This window comes from Protomyctophum parallelum (genome assembly GCF_964188405.1).
Source record: "Protomyctophum parallelum genome assembly, chromosome: 14".
Lineage (NCBI taxonomy): Eukaryota > Metazoa > Chordata > Actinopteri > Myctophiformes > Myctophidae > Protomyctophum > Protomyctophum parallelum.
In genome coordinates, this window is record NC_139709.1 from 31022433 (window position 1) to 31043045 (window position 20613).

The 20613-nt window shown below is 42.5% G+C and overlaps 2 protein-coding genes across 2 annotated transcripts; one reads left to right on the forward strand and one right to left on the reverse strand.

The window, feature by feature from the left end:
• Window positions 1-511: 511 nt before the first annotated feature.
• Window positions 512-2348, forward strand: LOC310870801 (ferritin, middle subunit-like; the record flags this gene model as incomplete). Its single annotated transcript, XM_083782119.1, has 4 exons — window positions 512-616; window positions 1604-1750; window positions 1887-2015; window positions 2193-2348. 4 exons carry the CDS (start codon window positions 512-514, stop codon window positions 2346-2348), a joined length of 537 nt encoding a protein of 178 aa, XP_083638245.1.
• Window positions 2349-3967: 1619 nt separating this feature from the next.
• wrnip1 (WRN helicase interacting protein 1) lies at window positions 3968-18773 on the reverse strand (the record flags this gene model as incomplete). Its single annotated transcript, XM_083782737.1, has 7 exons — window positions 3968-4565; window positions 5636-5715; window positions 6265-6420; window positions 11087-11295; window positions 12993-13231; window positions 13997-14191; window positions 18072-18773. The coding sequence occupies 7 exons, from the start codon at window positions 18771-18773 to the stop codon at window positions 4287-4289; spliced, it is 1860 nt and encodes a 619-aa protein (XP_083638863.1). The 3' UTR covers window positions 3968-4286.
• Between the last annotated feature and the right edge of the window lie 1840 nt (window positions 18774-20613).

Sequence of the window (20613 nt, forward strand, 5' to 3'; positions counted from 1 at the left end):
TAACAAAAACATGGCATACATCACATATAAAAAGTAGTTATCATGAATCATGTATAAACTAAGAACGTAACAGTGGAGTATCTACAGTATGTAAACTATACATACTATACTATATTATATATTATACATGTGTACTATAAAGTGCTTTGACTACATAAAATGCAATTCTAACGAATTGTGAACGATTGTGAATATGGTAACTAACCAAACTGAAACATACTCATGAGGGGCGGACTCAGTGATTGGCCAACTCACATAGCCCACCTACGTCCTGGTTTATTGCAGCTTCATGTCAGTCACATGGTGCACTGTGGCCTTATAAATACAGCCAGCCACGCCGTTCAGCTTCACATCAACGGACGGGGAGAATCTTCAAGGATAGTTCTTGCTTCATCCCGCTATATTAATCTGCATTCTCGAGTTGTTTGAAAAAAACACAAGACCGCCGAAAATTAAACTGTATATGCTTTCTATAGTCTCATTTTGAAAACCAGTGAAAACGCCAGGCAAAATGGCATCCTCCCAAGTGCGCCACAACTACCATCAGGACTGTGAGGCCTCCATCAACCGTATGGTCAACCTGAAGCTGCATGCCTCCTACACCTACACCTCAATGGTAAGGAACTAATAATAATGTATTTAATATGCACTAATTAAAACGTGAATTATTAATCAATTAAGCAGTTGAAAATGGGCTTGACCTTCAAAATTGTAAATGCAACCTTGCCTTCAATGCCCTCAGTGCCCGCATACCTGACTACTAACTACCTCAAAAAGCACCCACAGCCACAATACCAGGGGGAGCGAGAACAACAATCTGGTACCACCCACTTTCAAAACATATTATGGGTAAATTCTCCTTCTACAGCACTGCCACCCAAGTGTGGAATGCCCTGACCCCCTCCCTCAAAACATGCAAATCTCTTGCATCGTTTAAAACAGGCCTGAAAAACCACCTTTCAGCAGGCCCGGAGGATAAATGACGCCCCTTCCTTTCCCTTTCCCCCTCATTGTATACAGTGTTTTTATCTTTACTGTTTTGTTACTTTTTAACTATGATGATTTTGTTGTTGTTGTCTATGAATTGATTGCATAGGGCCTAAATAGTCCACTTGCCAGAATGTGAACCCTAAACTTTTATGCTAGAAATGTCGAGTATGGGTTCCCAAGCATTTAGAAACGGCCAGATGCTAGCTTGCATATGATGGGCAATTTTCATAATTGCCATAGTATGTGACCATGCCATTAACAACCTATATAAGTTAAAACATTCTAAATTTCATTTGCTTTATGTAGCATGTGACGTGTCAAACTAGGGGGTTTTGATGACTCTGAATCCATTCCAAGCCTTAGTTAGAACCAAATACACTCCTTGGGCTAAAAACGGCTATGCTGGGGACCCATACCATACTCGACATTTCTAGCATAAAACTAGGGTACTCCAAAACTACTGGATTTAGTCAGACACACAGTGTTTAACCACTGTTTGTGTCACGCTTTGTTTTTGCCAAATGATGACTGGTACCATTAATTGTTTTTGTGCTCTTCCCCACCTTCCTCCATCCCGATCTTCCGGCCTCCTGTTTCTTGCTCTTTTTCTCAGGCCATGCATTTCGACCATGACACTGTGGCCCTGGCAGGATTTTCCAGTTTCTTCAAGGGCAACAGCCATGAGAAGAGGGAGCAAGCTGAGAAGCTGTGGGACTACCAGAACAAGCGAGGAGGACACATCGCATTACAAGATATTACAGTGCAGATACCCTGTTACCTGTTGTTTTCAGAATGGCCTAAATTATAATTTTCTTTATACAGATACACAATTAATTATATTGGATATCGATATCAGCCAAAATGTCTCATCGGCACATCCCTATATCCCCTTTTAGCATCCACAGCAGGGGGACTCATGGGGCAGTGGACTGGATACCATGCTGAAGGCCTTGGCCCTGGAAAAGGGGCTCAACCAGACTCTGCTGGATCTGCACAAAAATGCTACTGAAAAAGAAGACCCACATGTACGTAAAAAGGGGCCCAAATTGAACTGTTAGATTTAGTTTTTTTACCTGATTACATCACAACTTTTATTATAGTCCCAAAACACAAACATGAGCAGAGACCTGATTCCCCCCCCCCCTCCCCTGTAGCATGGGAAACTATTAGCTAACCGTTCCATGTCTGCTTGTCTCCGGCAGCTCTGCAACTTCCTGGAGACCCACTACCTGGACGAGCAGGTGAAGGCCATTAAGAAACTTGGCGACTATGTCGCCAAACTCACCTCTATGGACGCCACAAACAACAAGATGGCTGAGCACCTGTTCGACAAGCACACACTGGGAGGAAGGAGCTAAACCCAGAGGGCCAGCAACATGCTCCGGAGATAAAATAAGTAAATAACTAACACGCGCGGTTCAACTTGTCCCAAACAAGAGCTTACCCAACCTCTGTCCCCAACACTGATTTTCACTGTTTTAAATTCATGAGCTCTCTCAAAAAAGAATGAAAATTAATGATCTGACATCTGAGTGGTTGTTTAGTCTTCAGTGTTTATGAAAAGGTATTAATTAAAGAACATTTATTATTATTATTATTATTTGATTTTAAATTCATGGTGGAGCCCCTTTAAACAAGTAAACTATTGTCAACCCAATATGGACTTTAAAGAAAAGATATTTTTTTCCATATACAAGAAAATTATCAACAGAGAAAGATTTATTTTATTCAGTCATGTTGATTTTCAGGTTACATTACTACTCATTGTTGTTATAATCATGATCGCCCATGTCTGTGTACTTGAACGTGAAACACAGTGTACTTGATATGTATTGTGTACTGCCTGATCTGTAGCATACTTTATAGTTAGGCTACGAGAGACATCTCAGACAGCAAGGTCAGCCTTGCTGCAGTAGGCACGTTATTATGTCTCATATCTTGTTGTCACGTCACTAGGATCCAGCACTATATATATATATGTTCCCGTTTGTGTAATAAACTTTGTGAACCTTTAGCGTGATACTGTCTCGTGTCGCGTTATTGTTCTTCCGGGCCCGCCGCCGCAGTCGCCGTACCGAAGGAATACGTCAACCGGATTATCACACCACCCAGCCGGCACACACTACCTGTCTGTCAAACCAGACGAGGGTCCAGTACTTAAGAGTTTACAACAATTGTTATCCTGGATTAATGGAATGATTTTACATGTGTGTGATATCAAATGTCAACTCAGAATGCTTATTTGAAATGGTTTGACTTATTACACCTATATTACACAATATTTTTTTGATTTATAACAGAAAAGCCTACTTGATATACTCAAATAGAGCGCCGAAGTCCTGACGTCACTCGCTCATCCCCTGGTTCTGCATGGTTCATGGAAGTAATGTCTCTATGGAGAATAACATGGGGTCATCTTAAAATCGTTTCATATAAGCATTGTGGTCCAAAAAAAGAAAGCTGTCTCGGCGTTATTGTCAGGGAGGTGTCTCTGTATCGTTTGCGACAGTCAGTCACTCATATATGATAGTCTGTTTCTAGCGAAAATGTAACTAATTCAGTAGCAGTAACACTAGAGTTTTCTCTCAGTCCGGGGTGACATGTTTATTTTTCAAACACAGTTCTTATATGAGGCGATCTAAAATACCCCTATGGGGATTACAATGCAAATAAAAAGTACATGAACCTGTGGATTTGCGCCCTCTACCGATATAGACGTCAGACTTCGGTGCTCTATTGTATAAACCACTGTCTGTGCACCAGTGTTGTTTTTGGAAGCACATTTTGATTTTAGTTTTAGTCGTAGTCTCTTGAATAGTTTTCATTTAGTTTTAGTCACATTTTAGTGTTAGTCTAGTTTTTTTTGTCATATCATTTTAGTCGACTAAATCTACAGTTGATTTAGTCGACTAAAATGTGTTTTGCCGGGCCTTGATGCTGTCGTAATGGCTGATTTTACACTTGCTGAAAATGCTGAAAATAGCCAATCGGCTATTTTCAGCATGCAACCATGTGTAAAATGACTTATACTGGATCTCTTGTCCACTAGTCGCTTCCTAACATTATAGTCTAGTTTTTATTTGTTGGCGAAATTGTCAGTATATTTAATCTTAGTTGTAGTCATCACAGCTTAGTTGTCATTTAGTTTTCCTCAGTGGAAAAAAGGTAGTCGACGAACATTTTTCGTCTTAGCTTTGGTCAACGAAAACAACACTGCTGTGCACATTGCCATCTTGCTCCGTTTGCATTTCCTTGAACTCAACGACAGGATATTCTGGGTATTAATATCTCAGTGTTCACTCAGTGGGCGTCCAGGTGAAGAAGTCCATTCCCTGCAGCTCCTCGGGCAGGTACTGCTGCTCCACGGCGGAGCCAAAGGCCGGGTTGTATTTGTAACCCTTGGCGTATCCCAGTTGCTTCATTAGCTTGGTGGAGGCGTTGCGGAGGTGCAGGGGAACCGAAGGCAGGGGTCCCTTGTGGTTCCTCAGACTGGCCTTCACGTTGTTGTAGGCCTTGTAGATGTCCACGGACTTCGGCGCCCGAGCCAAATACACCACACACTGAGCCAGGATCACCTGCAGAGCAGGGTTAAAAAAAAGGAAGGAAGGTAAATTAAGGCTTTGTGTGTGGCAGATCCAACACACGTCACGATTCTATATTTGTCAGAGCCAGTGGACGTGTTCATTGACCATAATTAGCCCTTCACTAAATCCCACCCCCAAAAAGAGATTGTCCAATGCCAATCCAAATAGTTTTGCAACGGTTGTTATGCAGGTCAAGCTTTCTTCGCTGCTAATGTGCCTATTGGACAAGGATGGGCTGGGGAGGGACTTAGTGAAGGGCTAATTCACATGGTGGCCTTTACCCATGACCCATCCATCTGTATATATCTATTCATCGTATCTATTCATTCCTGTCTGTCTGCGCAACTGTCTCTAGGCTAGGGCATAGCTCAGGCACTGTCGTCTGACTGATCGACTGAGTTCTGTGGAGATCGCACTGATTCTGTGTGCTTATGACGACACAAGGGAATCCTGTATCTCCATATTTAGTCAATCGGTTGTCTGGTAGGGTACTGCACTGGATACTCTTTAGAATGGGTATTGCAGAAAAGGGTAGGGGCATGCATTCCCAACTCGCATCATTATAGAGTAGGCCGTGGCACACGCCTAGTACCAGTGTTGTTTTCGTCGACTAAAACTATGACGAAAAATGTTCGTCGACTACCTTTTTCCACTGACGAAAACTAAATGTTAACTAAATGAAAACTAAGCTATGATGACTAAAACTAAGACTAAATATACTGACAATTTCGTCAACAAATAAGAACTAGACTAAAATGTTAGGAAGGGTGTTTGTTAGTGGACAAGAAATCCAGTATAAGTCATTTTACACTTGGTTGCATGCTGAAAATAGCAGATCTACACGCTCACAACGCGTCACAGCAGTCATTACGACGGCATCAAGGACCGCCTAAACACATTTATTTCGACTAAATCAACTGTAGTTTTAGTCAACTAAAATCTCATGACATTTAGTCGACTAAAACTAGACTAACACATTCCAGGTGACTACTACTGCTACTACTCTCAAGTATGAAAGAAATGAGACCCAAATGTCTGATGTGTGCGCATGGGTGGCGTACCTCACATTCAGGCATACCGATGAAGTGACAGGCCTGAAAGGCAGACACAGCCTGGGGGAGAGCAGAGGGATCTGCCATACCTGACCAACACACATGTGACATCATCCAGTCAGAATTAAGACATTGTATTTATAACGTAGTGCGATGGCGTTGCAGACAGAAAATGGCAGTTCTGCAAGCTACATGTGACCTTGCAGATCAGCTGCTTTCAGTGTGCGACACCATGTGCAACTGCAAACTAAAATATATCAAGCCCTTAAAAAGCTACAATATTTTCCTATCCATTTTGAAAACAACTATTTCCCATGTGGCCCCCTACTTGTAAAAGGATATGGCTCTGCTGGTTAATTCAAATGGGAAGCAGTGAAGCTGTTGCCTAAAGCCTAAAGCCAAAAGCACCCCCCCCCCCGCAAGTGGCAAATACAGCAGGTGATAATCGTTTACAATTATGCATAGTCATTTTTAGCAACCGGCAATGTTTTTTCCAATGTGACATACTGTACATTTATATTACATTTATAGAAAGGGATCATTTCACCACAGTTTTAACAGGGTAAAAATAGTATTTATTCAGAGTAAATATTATTTTGCAAATGGTTTATAAATATAATTATTATATAGTCACACACCAATGTCTTCACTGGCGAAGCGCACCAGCCTGCGAGCCACATACAGAGGATCCTCGCCTCCCTCCAGCATGCGACCCAACCAGTAGAGGGAGGCATTTGCGTGGGAGCCCCTCATTGACTTATGCAATGCTGAGATGCAGTTGTAGTGTTCCTCTCCTTGATGTGCACGCACACACACACCCACACACACACCCACACACACACAGGCACGCGCACAAAAGAATACAGTTGCACGTTCATCATCAGTGTAGGAAAAGGAATGAAGCAATTCACATTCACAAAAATCATCCTCTGTATTAATAAAGGGGATAATGCCAGACACTGCTATAGCTCCCCCAAGGTCATACGTTAAGTCAAACCGAGGGCACATTTCCGTGCCCTGCGAGGACAAGCCTATGGGGTACAGTAAATCTGGAGCTTCAGAGACAGCTGAGTGTGTGTTACATAATGGTGGGGCGAGAAGGGGGAGGGGGCTAGTGTTGACAAAGTGTTTTAACTATTGTTTTTCTAGCAACCTTTTTACAATTTACAGTTTAGGCATTTACTGTAGCAGACACTGTTCGACTTACAAGTAAGCAAGGTAAACACATGCATGAATGCATAGAGTGTCAGCAGTAAACTAGGATCATAGGTAAACAAAGAACATATAGCAGTCTAAACCAGTCTAAACTAGTGGTTAACTTCCCAAACGTTTTTCATGTCAAGGACCCCCAAATTAATTTGCCCACAGACCCCCATTTGAAGAGATATGCCAGAGACACCCCATAAGAGAAGATTTTTACGGCTCTAGCAGTGATTCTCAACAATTTAATTTCAAGGACTCCCAGTTTGACATGCATTAGTTTACCCCATTTAATGGCATTTATATCTCTGAGACCCCAATTCATATTTTAAAATCAATGTTAATTTAACTCTCAGGGTTACAGACCCATAAGGGTCCATTTGATTCCAAACTTTAATTTAGCTGGGCACCCCCTGGCACTCCCTCAAGGACCCCACTTTGAGAACCACTGGTCTAAACAGTAAAATATCAAACAATACAAACTACCGGTAATCTGTACATTGGAACTTTACTCTAAGCCTCCTCACTCTCTCCATCTGAATCCTACTAGATTCTAGAAGCTCACATAAGCACATAATGGACAGCTCTCAGCTGGTGGAGTAGATAGTAATAAACGCATTAGGATTTAAACGTGTGTGCTGGTGTTTATATGTCATATTTTATCATAGCTCTGGTCCATAGCCCTAATGCCGATTCTGCCCTGCATTAAGGCTATGGAACCGATGGCGTCTAGCTCTCACATGAAATGCAGACCAGCTCTCTTCTGTAGCTGGAATATAAAGAACATTTGACCTACTCACCAATACAAAGACAGGTTGTGTAATTAAAGCCTACTTTCCTTAGTGGACGCACTCTGAAACCCCCCCCCCCCCCCCCCCCCCCCCCCCCCACACACACATCTCTCCACACACAAATCTTTCGACTAGAGGGCGCAGTGGAGTAACTAAAAGTATTTATTTTCCGGTGGAAAAACAATTCCTTTCTGGCCAAAAAGTACATTTTATACGTGTGGTGGTACAACTCGTCTTTGTATTGGCGAGTAGGTGAAACGTTCTTTTAATATATTCCAGCTACAGAAGAGAGGCTGGTCTGCAAATCGTGTGAGAGCTAGACGCCATCGGTTCCATAGCCTTAATGCAGGGTAGAATTAGCATTAGGGCTATGGACCAGAGCTAATTTTATCATGACTCATATACCCCCGTTATTGTTACAACCCCAAGACAACCGTGGCATTGATATTATACTATACTATTGTCTCAGTGTCAGAAGGTAGTGTGAGGGTCATTCTGAAATACATTGATGGCAGGCAAAAGGATGGTAACTTATGATATGGATTCATGACACAAGGCTGCATCTGACAAAGCCATAGGCTTTTAATAACCATTTAATAAATCGTATTAACTTAACCTGTTGATTCTCTTAAAGCCTCTGTTGCATGAAGCCTTTATAAGATTGGGTGTCATGCGTGACAAGTAACGTTCCATTATTAGACAGTGGTCCTCTAATGATCTCTGGGGTAGCTTTTCCTAAATGATAAATGGGTCCGTTGCTTCCAGGACAAAATCCCGACGCATTAGAATGTTGACCATGCTATTCTAAGCAGGCCGTATTAACTCCTACACCCCAGCTGGGACACCAACAATGCAGACTAGTATGTGGTTCCGATAAACACACTAATCATGCTTCCCCGAGCAGAGGCGTCACTCAGTCTCCGATTATGTGGCAACATAATCAGTCAGTCTCCATAGCCATGGAGTGCTAAGAAAATGGATCAGACAGCTGCACTTGATTCAGAGGCTAGTGCTGCTTCTCGAGATCTTATAATACCAAGAGAGTTGTCATCATATCAACTCAGTTCTCAGATCTTTACACTGGCCTCCCTGCCTGTCAAATTATTCATTTCAAATTTCAAATTCATTTAAGAAATATTCAATAAAATCTGGGTTCCCGGCCCGGTTTCTGGCGAGCCGCGTCCGAACCGGTCGAGAAATGACAGAGTCACTGTGTGGGGGAATTAGCAGACACCTCTCTCTCTCTCTAGTCTTAGTTTTAGTCGCAATGGCTTAGTTTTCATTTAGTTTCCATTCAGTTTGTCCGTGCGAAAAGGTAGTCGAATATTTTTCGTCGTAGTTTTTAGTCAACGAAATCAACACTGCTTCCGGTTCACAGTCTCCTTCGCAGCCTTTTTTGTGCATTCTGTTGGCACTGCCGCCACAACGCCGGGGTCAATGGTGGCATGGAATCATAATAAACTTCCTGAGCCTGCTGGGGGGAGTGTACACAATGTTAAGGTTTCACAGCGATCAGTCCAGTGGTGTCATATTGATAGTGATCATGCCATAATGTACATGTAGGCAAATTGTCCTGAGACTTTCACTTAATGTCAGTGCAAAGTATGGAGCTTTATCCCGAAATGTATTCTGCGGTTTCCAGAGCGAGACTGAAAGAAAGACACTGACAAGAGGGAGAGAGTGATATAATAGTACTATAAAGCACTATTGTCCAACCCCAAAAGAGGAACCTAAAACTCTCATTCTCATCACAGTCCAATATGTCCAGACTCGGGTCGCCTTTTCCGAGTGTCCATATGCCTGTGCCCCCACCTTCCTCACCCAACCCATGAAGAGGAGCCACAACAACCTCTACTGCCAAACACTGAGGAATGAACAGATGCCTTCCGCAGCCTGTCAGCAACTAAACGGCTCTGTAACCAGCCAGAAACAAAGAGACACAGATGTACCTACATCTAACAGTCAACAGTTTACCACAAATTTAGCTCTGGCGGGAGAAGTAAAGACAAATCAGTCGAGTTACACAGGAAAGAAAACCCACAGCTGTAAACAATGTGACAAGAGTTTCATTTCAGTCAGTTATGTCATCTGCAGTCACACCAGCATATCCACACGGGAGAAAAACCGTACCACTGTCAACAGTGTGACAAGAGTTTCACTGATTCGGGTAATCTGAAGGCACACCTGCGTATCCATCCACACTGGAGAAAAACCATACAACTGTAAACATTGTGACAAGAGTTTCAGTAGGTTAGGTCATCTGCAGGTACACCTGCGTATCCACCCTGGAGAAAAACCATACCACTGTAAACAGTGCGACAAGAGTTTCAGTTAGGTCATCTGCAGGTACACCAGCGTATCCACACTGGTATATCTTTATAAATATTTCCTGTGGCGCAACTCCCCAGATGGTGTAGCTGGCTATAATGTAATTCATACCGCCCTGTTAAATCTCTTTCTCTATTAACAGTATTAACACCTTGAGGGCCCGGGCCTATTTAATCCATTAATAAAATGTGCCCATCGTCAGCAAGCACCTCTAGGCTGTAGAGAGCGATGCGATCAGTTTTCAGAGCACTAATTTGTAATTTTGTCACATGCTACTAAAAGGAAAGTTTGACAATTTTGCCTGCCATAGGATGTTAATGGTAGGGTCACAAGAAACCCCTATTAAAGAATTGCCCAAAAGTGACAGCCGGTCAGCAAGTGGATTCATGAATGTATATAGACAATATTTTAGGCCAATAAAAAAATACTATATACCAATTTTCCCACTTTAAACAAAAGAAGCCTGTCGGCTGCCGGAATATTACCTGTTGCTTCTGTAACCGAATACCTGATGAAGGTCGTGAGACCGAAAAGTATTAACAGTCTTCACTGTTATATAAGTGAAGACCTCCTCCCCCCCCCAGTTTAACAAAAACATCACTTACAACATAACTGTATTCAAATGGCCTTTTATAATGCATTTCTTAATGCAATTCATGTTTTATGTAAAGCAAACACTTTGAATTGCCTTGTTGAAAAGTGCTATTAAAGTACACTTCCCTTACATCGGCTTATATCTTGCCTTGTGAAATCTGCCGAGTCTGTGAGTAAGTGCAATTAGCACGGACTCTGATGTCCATTAGATAAGCAAGGAGATATACAGAAATACTATATGTGTTTTAGGAGCAGTTTGTTCCTTGGCTAGGATATGTATTTGCTGGTCACAGAGACGCTCAATTTCAGCGCACTGGCCTGTGAAAGCCATCAAAAAAGCTATTAACACTTTCTATTTCCTTATCTGACTGTGTAACTTTCATATGCGACAGCTGTGAAATCTGGACAGCGCAACCACCATCTCTGGGCAGACGCCGGAGAGACCAATTAACAAACAAATAAACTGAGCATCACATCGTTTCCTTGCCCCAGGTGTCGATAGGGTGACTTGACTACAAACAAAACAAATTTGGGGGTTTGGGATTACCTGCTTTATCGTAGAGAATATGGGACCTCTGCATACCCTCTTTGACATGCACTTCCTGCACCACAATCTCCAGGGGAGAAGAGTCAGGGCGGGCCGCGCCCACCCGAGCCTGAACAGCCAACTGGAGACCGTTGAGTCCAGCCCTGGCATCACCGTCGCAAAGGTGAGCAATGGTGTCCAGAGCTTTCTGCTCAATGGAAACTTTTGGCCTGTTAAAAATTTGAATACAAAAAAAGAAATGCAAAAAAAGAAAAATAAATATATACTGTATATACACACACATATATATATATATATATATATATATATATATATTTTTTTTTGAACAGACAAAGGAATATGAAATTAAACCACCTACCGTCCGCAACCACTACGAACATTTTATTCGATCACATCAACATGAATTTAAAAGCTCTGCTAAATTTGGATGCAGTAAAATGAACGACTTGTTTCATACATTGTGAAGAAAAAGGTAACGGGTCGCTTCATCAGTGTGCCTGGATACGTGTGTCTTTGATCCATCATGCAAGAATAAAAACTAAAACGCAGTCTTGGTGTGACCTTTGTGACCCATTACCCTTATTTCCATAATATGATTTGGAACGGGTAACGTTTGCCTGCCATAGGATGTTAATGGTAGGGTCACAAGAAGCCCGTATAAGAAAATTTGCCCAAATACTGACAGCCGGTCAGCAAGTGGATTCATGAATGTATGTATATATAGACAATATTTTAGGCCAATAAAAAAAAGACTACCGTATATACCAAATTTCCCACTTTAACACAATCAGCGCCGGGATTTCTTTCAAAATAGAAGCTCGGGGTGCCGGGTAAGATATGGCCGCTTTTACACTGTAAGCCCCCTTCCGTTCCGGACAAAGACTTGTTTTTATTCTTGCATGATGGATAACCATGAGTCAGAGCGCAGGTTGTAACAAGAAAAGTTATACATAGTGAAGAGACATTGATGATGAAGCCTCTTTGCCCAGCTTTAAAACTTGCCCCCAACTACAGGCCACCCCGTGGAGCACATGGCCGTTTATAGCTCCTTTGAACCCCAGTGAATGGTGACAAACACTAGAGCCATGGATGACTCTTTAATTACGCAGTGGCAGCATCCATGGAGACAGACAGCAGCACCCATTCCTCATCACACCATTCTTTCTGCTCAGATCTCCTCTGCCTTAAAATGGTCCACTGTGTGATTTTTGTCAAGTAACACATGTCACAAGGTTGAATTAGTATTTAACTAATCCACTATTTATTCTTAAGGCAAGATAATTATGATGACCTCAGCCCGCAACACGGTCCATATTTGTACATTGTCAAATAATTATAGAAAAATATCAACTACTCAGTCAAGTCAAACAACTGCGCTAAATGACTGAGGTGGTGATCTGTCTAAATAAACACTGTTGGTTGCATCTCTTTGGATGGATTCCAAACATTTATATACAGATGCCCTGTCTACATTCCAGCCAACACACGTTACAACTAGCTAAGTCAAAACCTTGAGGCTGTCATTAAACATGAATCTAGCAAGCTGTTAAAATATAGCTTTTCTCAGCTACCAGCAGTTAACAGTTACCTCACTAAGCAGACGGTTATGTCCCGTCTGTCAAATAAAAATGAAGTGCAAAGGGAGACTACCACAGAGTTATTTATACAATATAATAAGTCTACAGGGACCCCTGGGTTCCAAATTAATGACCATATCACTTCCCTTCCTATGTACTCTTAGTTGCGAGCACGCAAGAAGAGAGAAGAGAATCCCCCATTCTTCATCCATTCAAGGACAGAGGAGGGATGTTGAGTTGTCGTGTGTCGTCTGTCTTTCACAGCTCTCTGGTACAATCTATCGTGACAAAAGGGGAGGATTCTGGGAGCAACCGGGGAGAGCACTTACTCAGAGCCATCTGATAGGTCGCCTTGCTGGGGATCGGCCGGGTCCTCTCCCAAGACCCTGATCCCAAGTGAGGCCACCGCCCTGCGCAGGATCGAGCTCATCGCCTCCACAGACAGCCTCTCCAGCACCAGCACCCTACACCTGCTCAGCAGCGCCGCATTCACCTGGAAGGAAGGGTTCTCCGTGGTCGCCCCGATCAGGGTGACTGTCCCGCACTCCACATGAGGAAGGAAGGTGTCCTTATGTACACATACGGGACGTCAGAGAGGGGGGGGAAGAAAAGGTACATGGGGAAGACAAAGAAGACCTTGACATTCTATACAGACTTAGAAAGATGCCAGGCGTGAGTATTCATATTTTGTTCATTATTCACCGTGCGCTTTGGTCTGTTGAGGCTATTCTGAGTCACACGGACAGAGACAGCTCTTATGAGTGTGCCGTCTGTCAATGGATCAATATAATTATAAAGATATATTGTAATAATGTAAAGCTCATGTTTCTTACATTTCTGATATATGACATATTTAATTTTGACTTACTAGTATATGAATGGTCTTATTGAGATAAATACACATATTTGATTAATAGGTCCCACTAACCCTAACTGCAATAAAACATGAGGGTCATTTTTCAGGAGGGAGGGCCGGGCCAAATGTTTATTTTAGGGAAGCACATTCTCATCAGACTTCAGTTAAACCCAGGACGACTGATTAACCTTCATGTTTAGAGCATGTGGTCGAGGGAAATACCCATTGAAGGACTCTCATACATATTAAATAAACAGTGGTTGAAAAGGTACTCAAATATTTTACTTAAGTAAACGTATCAATACTGCAATGTAGAACTACTCTGTTACAAGTCAAAGTCCGTAATTCAAAATTAGCTACTTTACATAAAAGTAAATAAATCAAACGGCTTCAAAGCTTCAATTACTTTCACGACACTGGATTTGAGAGGGAAGGAACTGGATCATGGATGTGTTGCAGTCTCAATCAATATCCCACCTGTTGGGATTTGTTGAAGCGGTGGATCTCGTCAATGAAGAGGATGGTCTTCCTCTTGGTCAGTCGGAGTTCATTGTGTGCCTGCTTGATGACCTCCCGGACGTCGCTGGTGGAGGCGCTGGTGGCCGACAGGGTGACAAAGCGAACGGTCCCCTTCTTTCTGCTGGTGCTGGCAATGATATGAGCGAGCGTCGTCTGTCGGAGGTGCACACAAACACAAAATGCACAAAACAAAGAGTGAGAAGAAGGGAAAGGGATAGTAGGTGGTGGCGATTGTTTTTAGACTTTTGAAATATTAGAATAGATTTCAAAAGATTTCGTTATTTGGCCTGGGTCGGCTTAGCGGTCCAGGCACCTTGGCTGGTAATCCAGCATGACAGTGTGTTGCGGGTTCGAGTCCCGATCCCGACGAACTTCGCTGTGTGTCTCCCCCCCCCCCATCTCTCTCCCCGTTTCCTGTCAAGCTGCTGTATATCTATCAATAAAGGCAAAAAAGAAAGCCCACGAAATATCTTAAAAAAAGATCGTTTTTAAAATACATTATTTTTAAAGAATTGTATACATTTTAAAGCAACCGAACAAACAATTCCATAATTAATACATATAATTAAGAAGTGGTGAAAATAGACAATCTACAAGCTCACGTGTAGATTGCGTGACGGATGGATTGATTGAAGTATTTTGTATGCCGAATGGGACCATTTAAATTGGAATGAAAGCACAACTCACTACAAAACCTGTTGCTGTGGACGACAGTGTAAAGCAGTATTCTTGTGTACAATAGGGGCATCATAAGCGTTTTTGTGCTTTTTGTGTGGAAATGGTGGGGCTTTGCTTTAATGTACTGTATGTAGTATGGGTGGGATAGAAAAGAAAGATTTGAGTATATGAAAGGTGAGTGTTTTTCCGTTGTGGGTGCGCACACACGTGCAGATGTCGCTTGTAAAAGCGATCTGTAAATATGTAATGTCATGTCATAATGTTAAAAACGGCAGCCGCCGCGTGTTGGTAGACCATCAGCGCCTAATGATGTGCAGACTGCAGAGTGTATGAAACTTAAATGGAATGGGCGGCTGGCAGTGGCTGGCTGGCAGCCAGTGAGATATCTGGCCTCCGGACAGATATACAGGGAAGGGAGGGGTGGGGGGTTCCAGGTAGCCAGGGTGTTGGAATGACTGGAATGACGGCTCTGGGCTGAGTGAGCTCTCTCTCTTCTGCAGCGTGAAGTTGTGTTGGTGGGAAAGTGAAATATATTCCGCAAATCCGCTCTCTGTGGTCTCTCACGGGCGCGAGTTGCGCAGCCACTCCAGCATGGCGGTGTTATGGGGGAATTGGTGACGTGGTGAAATATGCCACGGGCTAAAGTACGGTGCGGTGTTGATGACGTTCTATGTCTGTGGTCTGTGGCGCAAAAGTGGTAGCTGTAATGTGCCTGAATGAAAGTGTTTTATATTAACTGTACAGTAGGTGAAGACGTAGACGGCGGGATGATATAAAGGCTAAAACCTTGTCAGAGTACTTAACAATGGTTGTGGTTGTGGAGAAGGTGGAGGCGTTTGAGTGTGCTGACTCAGAATGTGTACCAAAGGGTCCCATTTTTACAGTCTTTAATTGGTATGACCCAGCCGGGGAGCAAACCCCAACCTCCCAGTTTCAGGGCAGACACAAGGCCACTGTCTGGTGTTTAAGTTTGATCAAATGAACAGTGCATGTTCACATCATAATACATACTTTTACTTTATATTATTACTAAAGGCCATTTTCCTAAAGATTTTGGACAAAATATCCAATTTGACATTGAGGTGTCCAGATGTCCCTAAAAAACTTTTTCATATCAAGGACCCCCAAATTGGTACTTAATAGCCCGCAGACCCCCATTTGAAAAGATTTGCCAGGGAACCCCATAAGAGACGATTTGTATGGCTCTAGCAGCACTGATTCTCAAACATTTTAATTTCAAGGACCCCCAATTTGACATTCATTGGGCCTCAGACCCCCATTTAATGGTATTTCTATCCCTGGGACCCTCATTTATAGAGTGAAATCAATGTTAATTTAATTCTGAGTGTGTACAAATGGAACCAAATCCATTTAGTTCATTTGGTCCATAACTACCAGTTAGCTTGGGACTCCCTGGAACTCCCTCCCCGGGCCGGACCCCACTTTGAGAACCACTGCCCTATAGTGCCCACCTATCCTTAGCCCCTCTCGGAACCCTCCATAAAGCTTTTCTGAAATTTTGATGAGTTTTATGTAGGGTCCCTGTTCAAGTAAGACGTGCAAACGCGGGAAGCGAACGCAGCTCGTAAATGGCAATAACAATTAGAATAAATTACATACTTTAAGGTTTTCTTTTTAAACTTCACTTTTTTGTGTTTTTTTAAGATTTTATTTTGAAGTTAAGTTTTTTGAAGTTTAAGTGTTTTTAAAGTTTGTTTTTTAAGTTAAGTTTTTTTGTGTTTTTTTAAGTTTTTAAGATTTTATTTTGAAGTTAAGTTTTTTGAAGTTAAGTGTTTTTAAAGTTTTTTTGAAGTTAAGTTTTTTCTTTTTCATTTTAAGTTAAGTTTTTTTTAAGTTAAGTTGTGTGTGTGTGTGAGTGCGTGCGTGCGTGCGTTTTGTGTGATACAGCTGCGCCCTCTGGTGGCGGGCGGGTGGTGTAACAGCGGGACACACACACAGACATTCAGCCCTTGCTGTCATAGTTAGTGCACACTGCATTCGCAATCACTGCGTTCGCAACTATATTTTCGTATGGGAATTTTGGAACGCGGACATAAATATGCTCGCTAAGATCGTAACTGCGGCGTTTGACTGCCTTTTTTTGTTTGAGTTATTCTGAATTTGTGAACTATAAGTACATATACATCCCGCTGCGAATATCTCCTGTGGCGCGGAAGCCGTTAAAGGACAACTTTAGTCTTTTTCAACTAAGGTTCATGTTTTAGGTTGTTATTAGAGAAACTAAAATATGAGTGTTATTTCTTTTTCATTTGCTGCTTTCTTTCGTTTTAGGGATTTTAGCTCTTTTTTAAAGGGGGGCGGGGACATTCGAGCATGGGGCTAAATATGTATTTTTTGACAAAATGTTATGGCGATTTATTTTTGTATTATTTACTATAGTCCTAATAAACCCCAAGAAATGACATCTGACCACAGAAGATTACAGGATCTACTGAATGTGAAGGTAGCCTACTGTGGGAAGGCTTACTGTGTGTATAGGCTCAATATGTCAGTTTGTCACATTCAATAGATCCTGTGATCTTTTGTGGCCAGATGTCATTTCTTGGTGTCTAGTAGGACTATAGTAAATAATAAAAAAATAAATCGCCATAAAAAATTGTAAAGAAATACATATTTAGCCCCATGCTCGAATGCCCCCGCCGCCCTGTCAAAAACGGCGAAAATCCCTAAAACGAAAGAAAGCAGCAAATGAAAGAAAATTAACATTCACCTTTTAGTTTCTCTAATAACAACCTAAAACATGAACCTTGGTTGAGAAAAAAATAAAGTTGTCCTTTAAGTATTTTTAATCTATGTTTGACCGATTTGGTCGCTTTGATTCTTCTTGTTTGTTTACCGTTTATTGTACCGCCTCCCTGTGCGGTTGGCTTGTGCGGCTACGTCCCTGCCTCTGATCTGCTCTGTCATAGCTATAGCGCCACTAGCTAGCCAGATAGGCGGTACAATGAGGTGTCAATAAACAAGGAAGGAAGAGAAGAATCAAAGCGACCAAATCGGTTAAACAAAAAAATTAAAAAATTAAAAAACTTAACGGCTTCCGCGCCACAGGAGATATTCGCAGCGGCATGTATAGGTACTTATACTTCACAGATTCAGAAGCCCTCACACGAAAAAAAGTCGTCAAAGAGCGCAGACAGGCCGTAAACACGTTGTTTATGTTTTATGTATGTCCGCGTACCAGGTGGCATGGTACTGCTGGAACAGGACCCCATGGTCTGTGTCGTCAAAAAGTCAGAAACTTCAGTACCATTGGGTTCTGATTGGAGGGCTAACCTATCCTGTATCCGTCTGGTCTGTTTATATTCATTTGGGGGCCCCTGACTCCCTGACGCACCTTTCCACATCCAGGCGGCCCCCAGAGGATCAGCGACGGGATCTCAGCAGACTCCAGCAGTGAACGGATCAGTGTCTGCTCTCCCACTGCTTTGTTCTGCCCGAAATATTCATCCAGCGTGTTCGGTCGCAGTTTGTCCGCCAGAGGCTTGTCGATACTGGCGATCAGTGGGTTTGACGATGACGACGACGACGGCATCTTCATCCCGTGTATGGGTTCGTTGGTAGAAGAACGGCTGTCAGTCCTGTCGTCAGCAGCAGCAGTACGCATCATCATCACAGCAGCTCCTCTTTGCTCCACGCCGTTCTCGAGGTTGCGTTTCGTTCCCTTTCCGACAGCGGCGGCGGCACTAGTGCCGGGGCTTCGTTGAGCAGAAAACGACACGTTTCGTTCATTTTTAAATGGAGTTGTTTTACTACTCTTGCTGTTGCTGTGAAACATGGAGAACACAGATGCGGCGGTGGTGGGTAATAGCGGCGGTTCGCTGTCCGCGGGGGTGGTGGTGTGTGGAAGCGCTTCTTCCCCAGAAATGCGCGATTTCTTAAGAGGCGGCGAGTCTGTTGTTGTTGTTGCTGGAGGACATGAGCCGTCATCACCACCACCACCCAGCAAGCATCTGTCCAGGTGTGCGTTGATTTTGGAAGGCTGGAAGTCCTTTGAACAAACTGGACACTGCATCATTGCTTCTTCTGCGCCCGCCATGTTGTTGAACGTGTTGTTGTTCTTCCGGGTTGGTTCCAAGGACTGTCCTTGGTTGGTTCTTTCCTCTGAACTTTGGTACTATGCTCACGTCACACGTGAAGAAGTTGTGCATGATTGAAATGAAGATATGATACCTCCGTCTTTGGTGGAAAAATATATATAATATGATTATTAGTTTATTAGTATAATAGCATTACTACTTTGGATTAAATATCATATATATATATCATAATATGGAATGTGTGGACTTATCTTACCTCAGGCAAATCAGAGCACTTGTTTGATCCAGAAATCCCCACCCACTGCACCCTAGCCCCTTTCGGGACCCTACGTAAAACTTTTCTGATATTTTGTTGAGTTTTACGTTGGGTCCCTGCTCACTACTGTATTTTCGTATGGAAATTCCTATATGCGGAAGTGGAGATTCTCTCTAAAATAGGACCCGCGGCATGTGACGCCATTATTTTCCTTGAGTTATTCTGAATTCGGTAACTTTAAGTAGCTATACATCCAGCTGCGAATATCTCCTGTGGCGCGGAAGCCGTTAAGTATTTTTAATCTTTGTTTGACCGATTTGGTCGCTTTATTTCTTCTTGTTTGTTTACCGTTTATTGTACCGCCTCCCGGTGTGCGGTTGGCTTGTGAGGCTACGTCCCTGCCTCTGATCTGCTGTGTCATAGCTATAGCGCCACTAGCTAGCCAGATAGGCGGTACAATGAGGTGTCAATAAACAAGGAAGGAAAAGAAGAATCCAAGCTTCCAAATCGGGCAAACATATATTAAAAATACTTAACGGCTTCCGCGCCACAGGAGATATTCGCAGCGGCATGTATGGGTAGGCCTACTTATACTTTACATATTCAGAAAGCCTCATACTGAAGAATATCGTCAAAGAGCGCGGGGAGGCGGTAAACATGTAAACATGAGCCAGTAAATGTTTTAATCAGGTGGCATGGACGACGTGGAACAGGACCCAATGCACTGGGTCGAACAAATGTCAGAAACTTCAGTAGCATTTGGGTTCTGCTTGGAGGGCTAACTGCACCCAGACCGCAGAAAATATACTGAAAAGTTCTGGTTTTATGGGTGCAATTGAGCTCAGAAAACATTTTCTCTTTTCTTTTTTTTACACAACTTATTTTTGTCACGATTAGCTCTATTTTATACTTTTGAGTTTGTAGATCGGCTATTTTCAACTATTTGTTAATATTATTATTATTTTATAATCGATTAGTTCAATTAACTGTTGCAAACCTACTGATTATCAATTATTTACCTTTTTTCTCTCCTTTCCAGGTCAGAGAAAAAGCCCAGCCATCCTAGTAGTCAGGCACCTGATGTCAGCCACACAAGGAGGACGGAGAGGGATGATTCCCCCAATGTGGCCAGGATGAGGTCAGTTCATCAGCCTGACGACATGAAGCTGGTCTTCTTTCAGTATCTGGAGAGGGTGGAAACCATGCGCTACTTCTGGGAAATGAAGGTAGGCCTACTTAACTGTATAGCTATGAATTCATGTAAATTTGGGGTGCAACAGTTAATCGAACTAATCGATTATAGAAAAAAAATACAGATATTCGATCATTTAATAAAATCATCGATAGTTGCTGCTCTAATGTACATGTTTTGGGAATCAAGAAGTATCCTTTACACAGTGACTGAGTACATCATACAGTGATTTTAGCTCAGGTTTTGTATTTTGGGTTAATATTTAAAAAGCTCTGTGTCACAAAAGTCATCGTGTCAAGACAATTTACTCTACCACCACCAGTTCCTCCGCTATGGGGTCTGGGCACACCTAAGATTCCATGCGCGGACAAAATAAGCTGTCTTTTGCGTC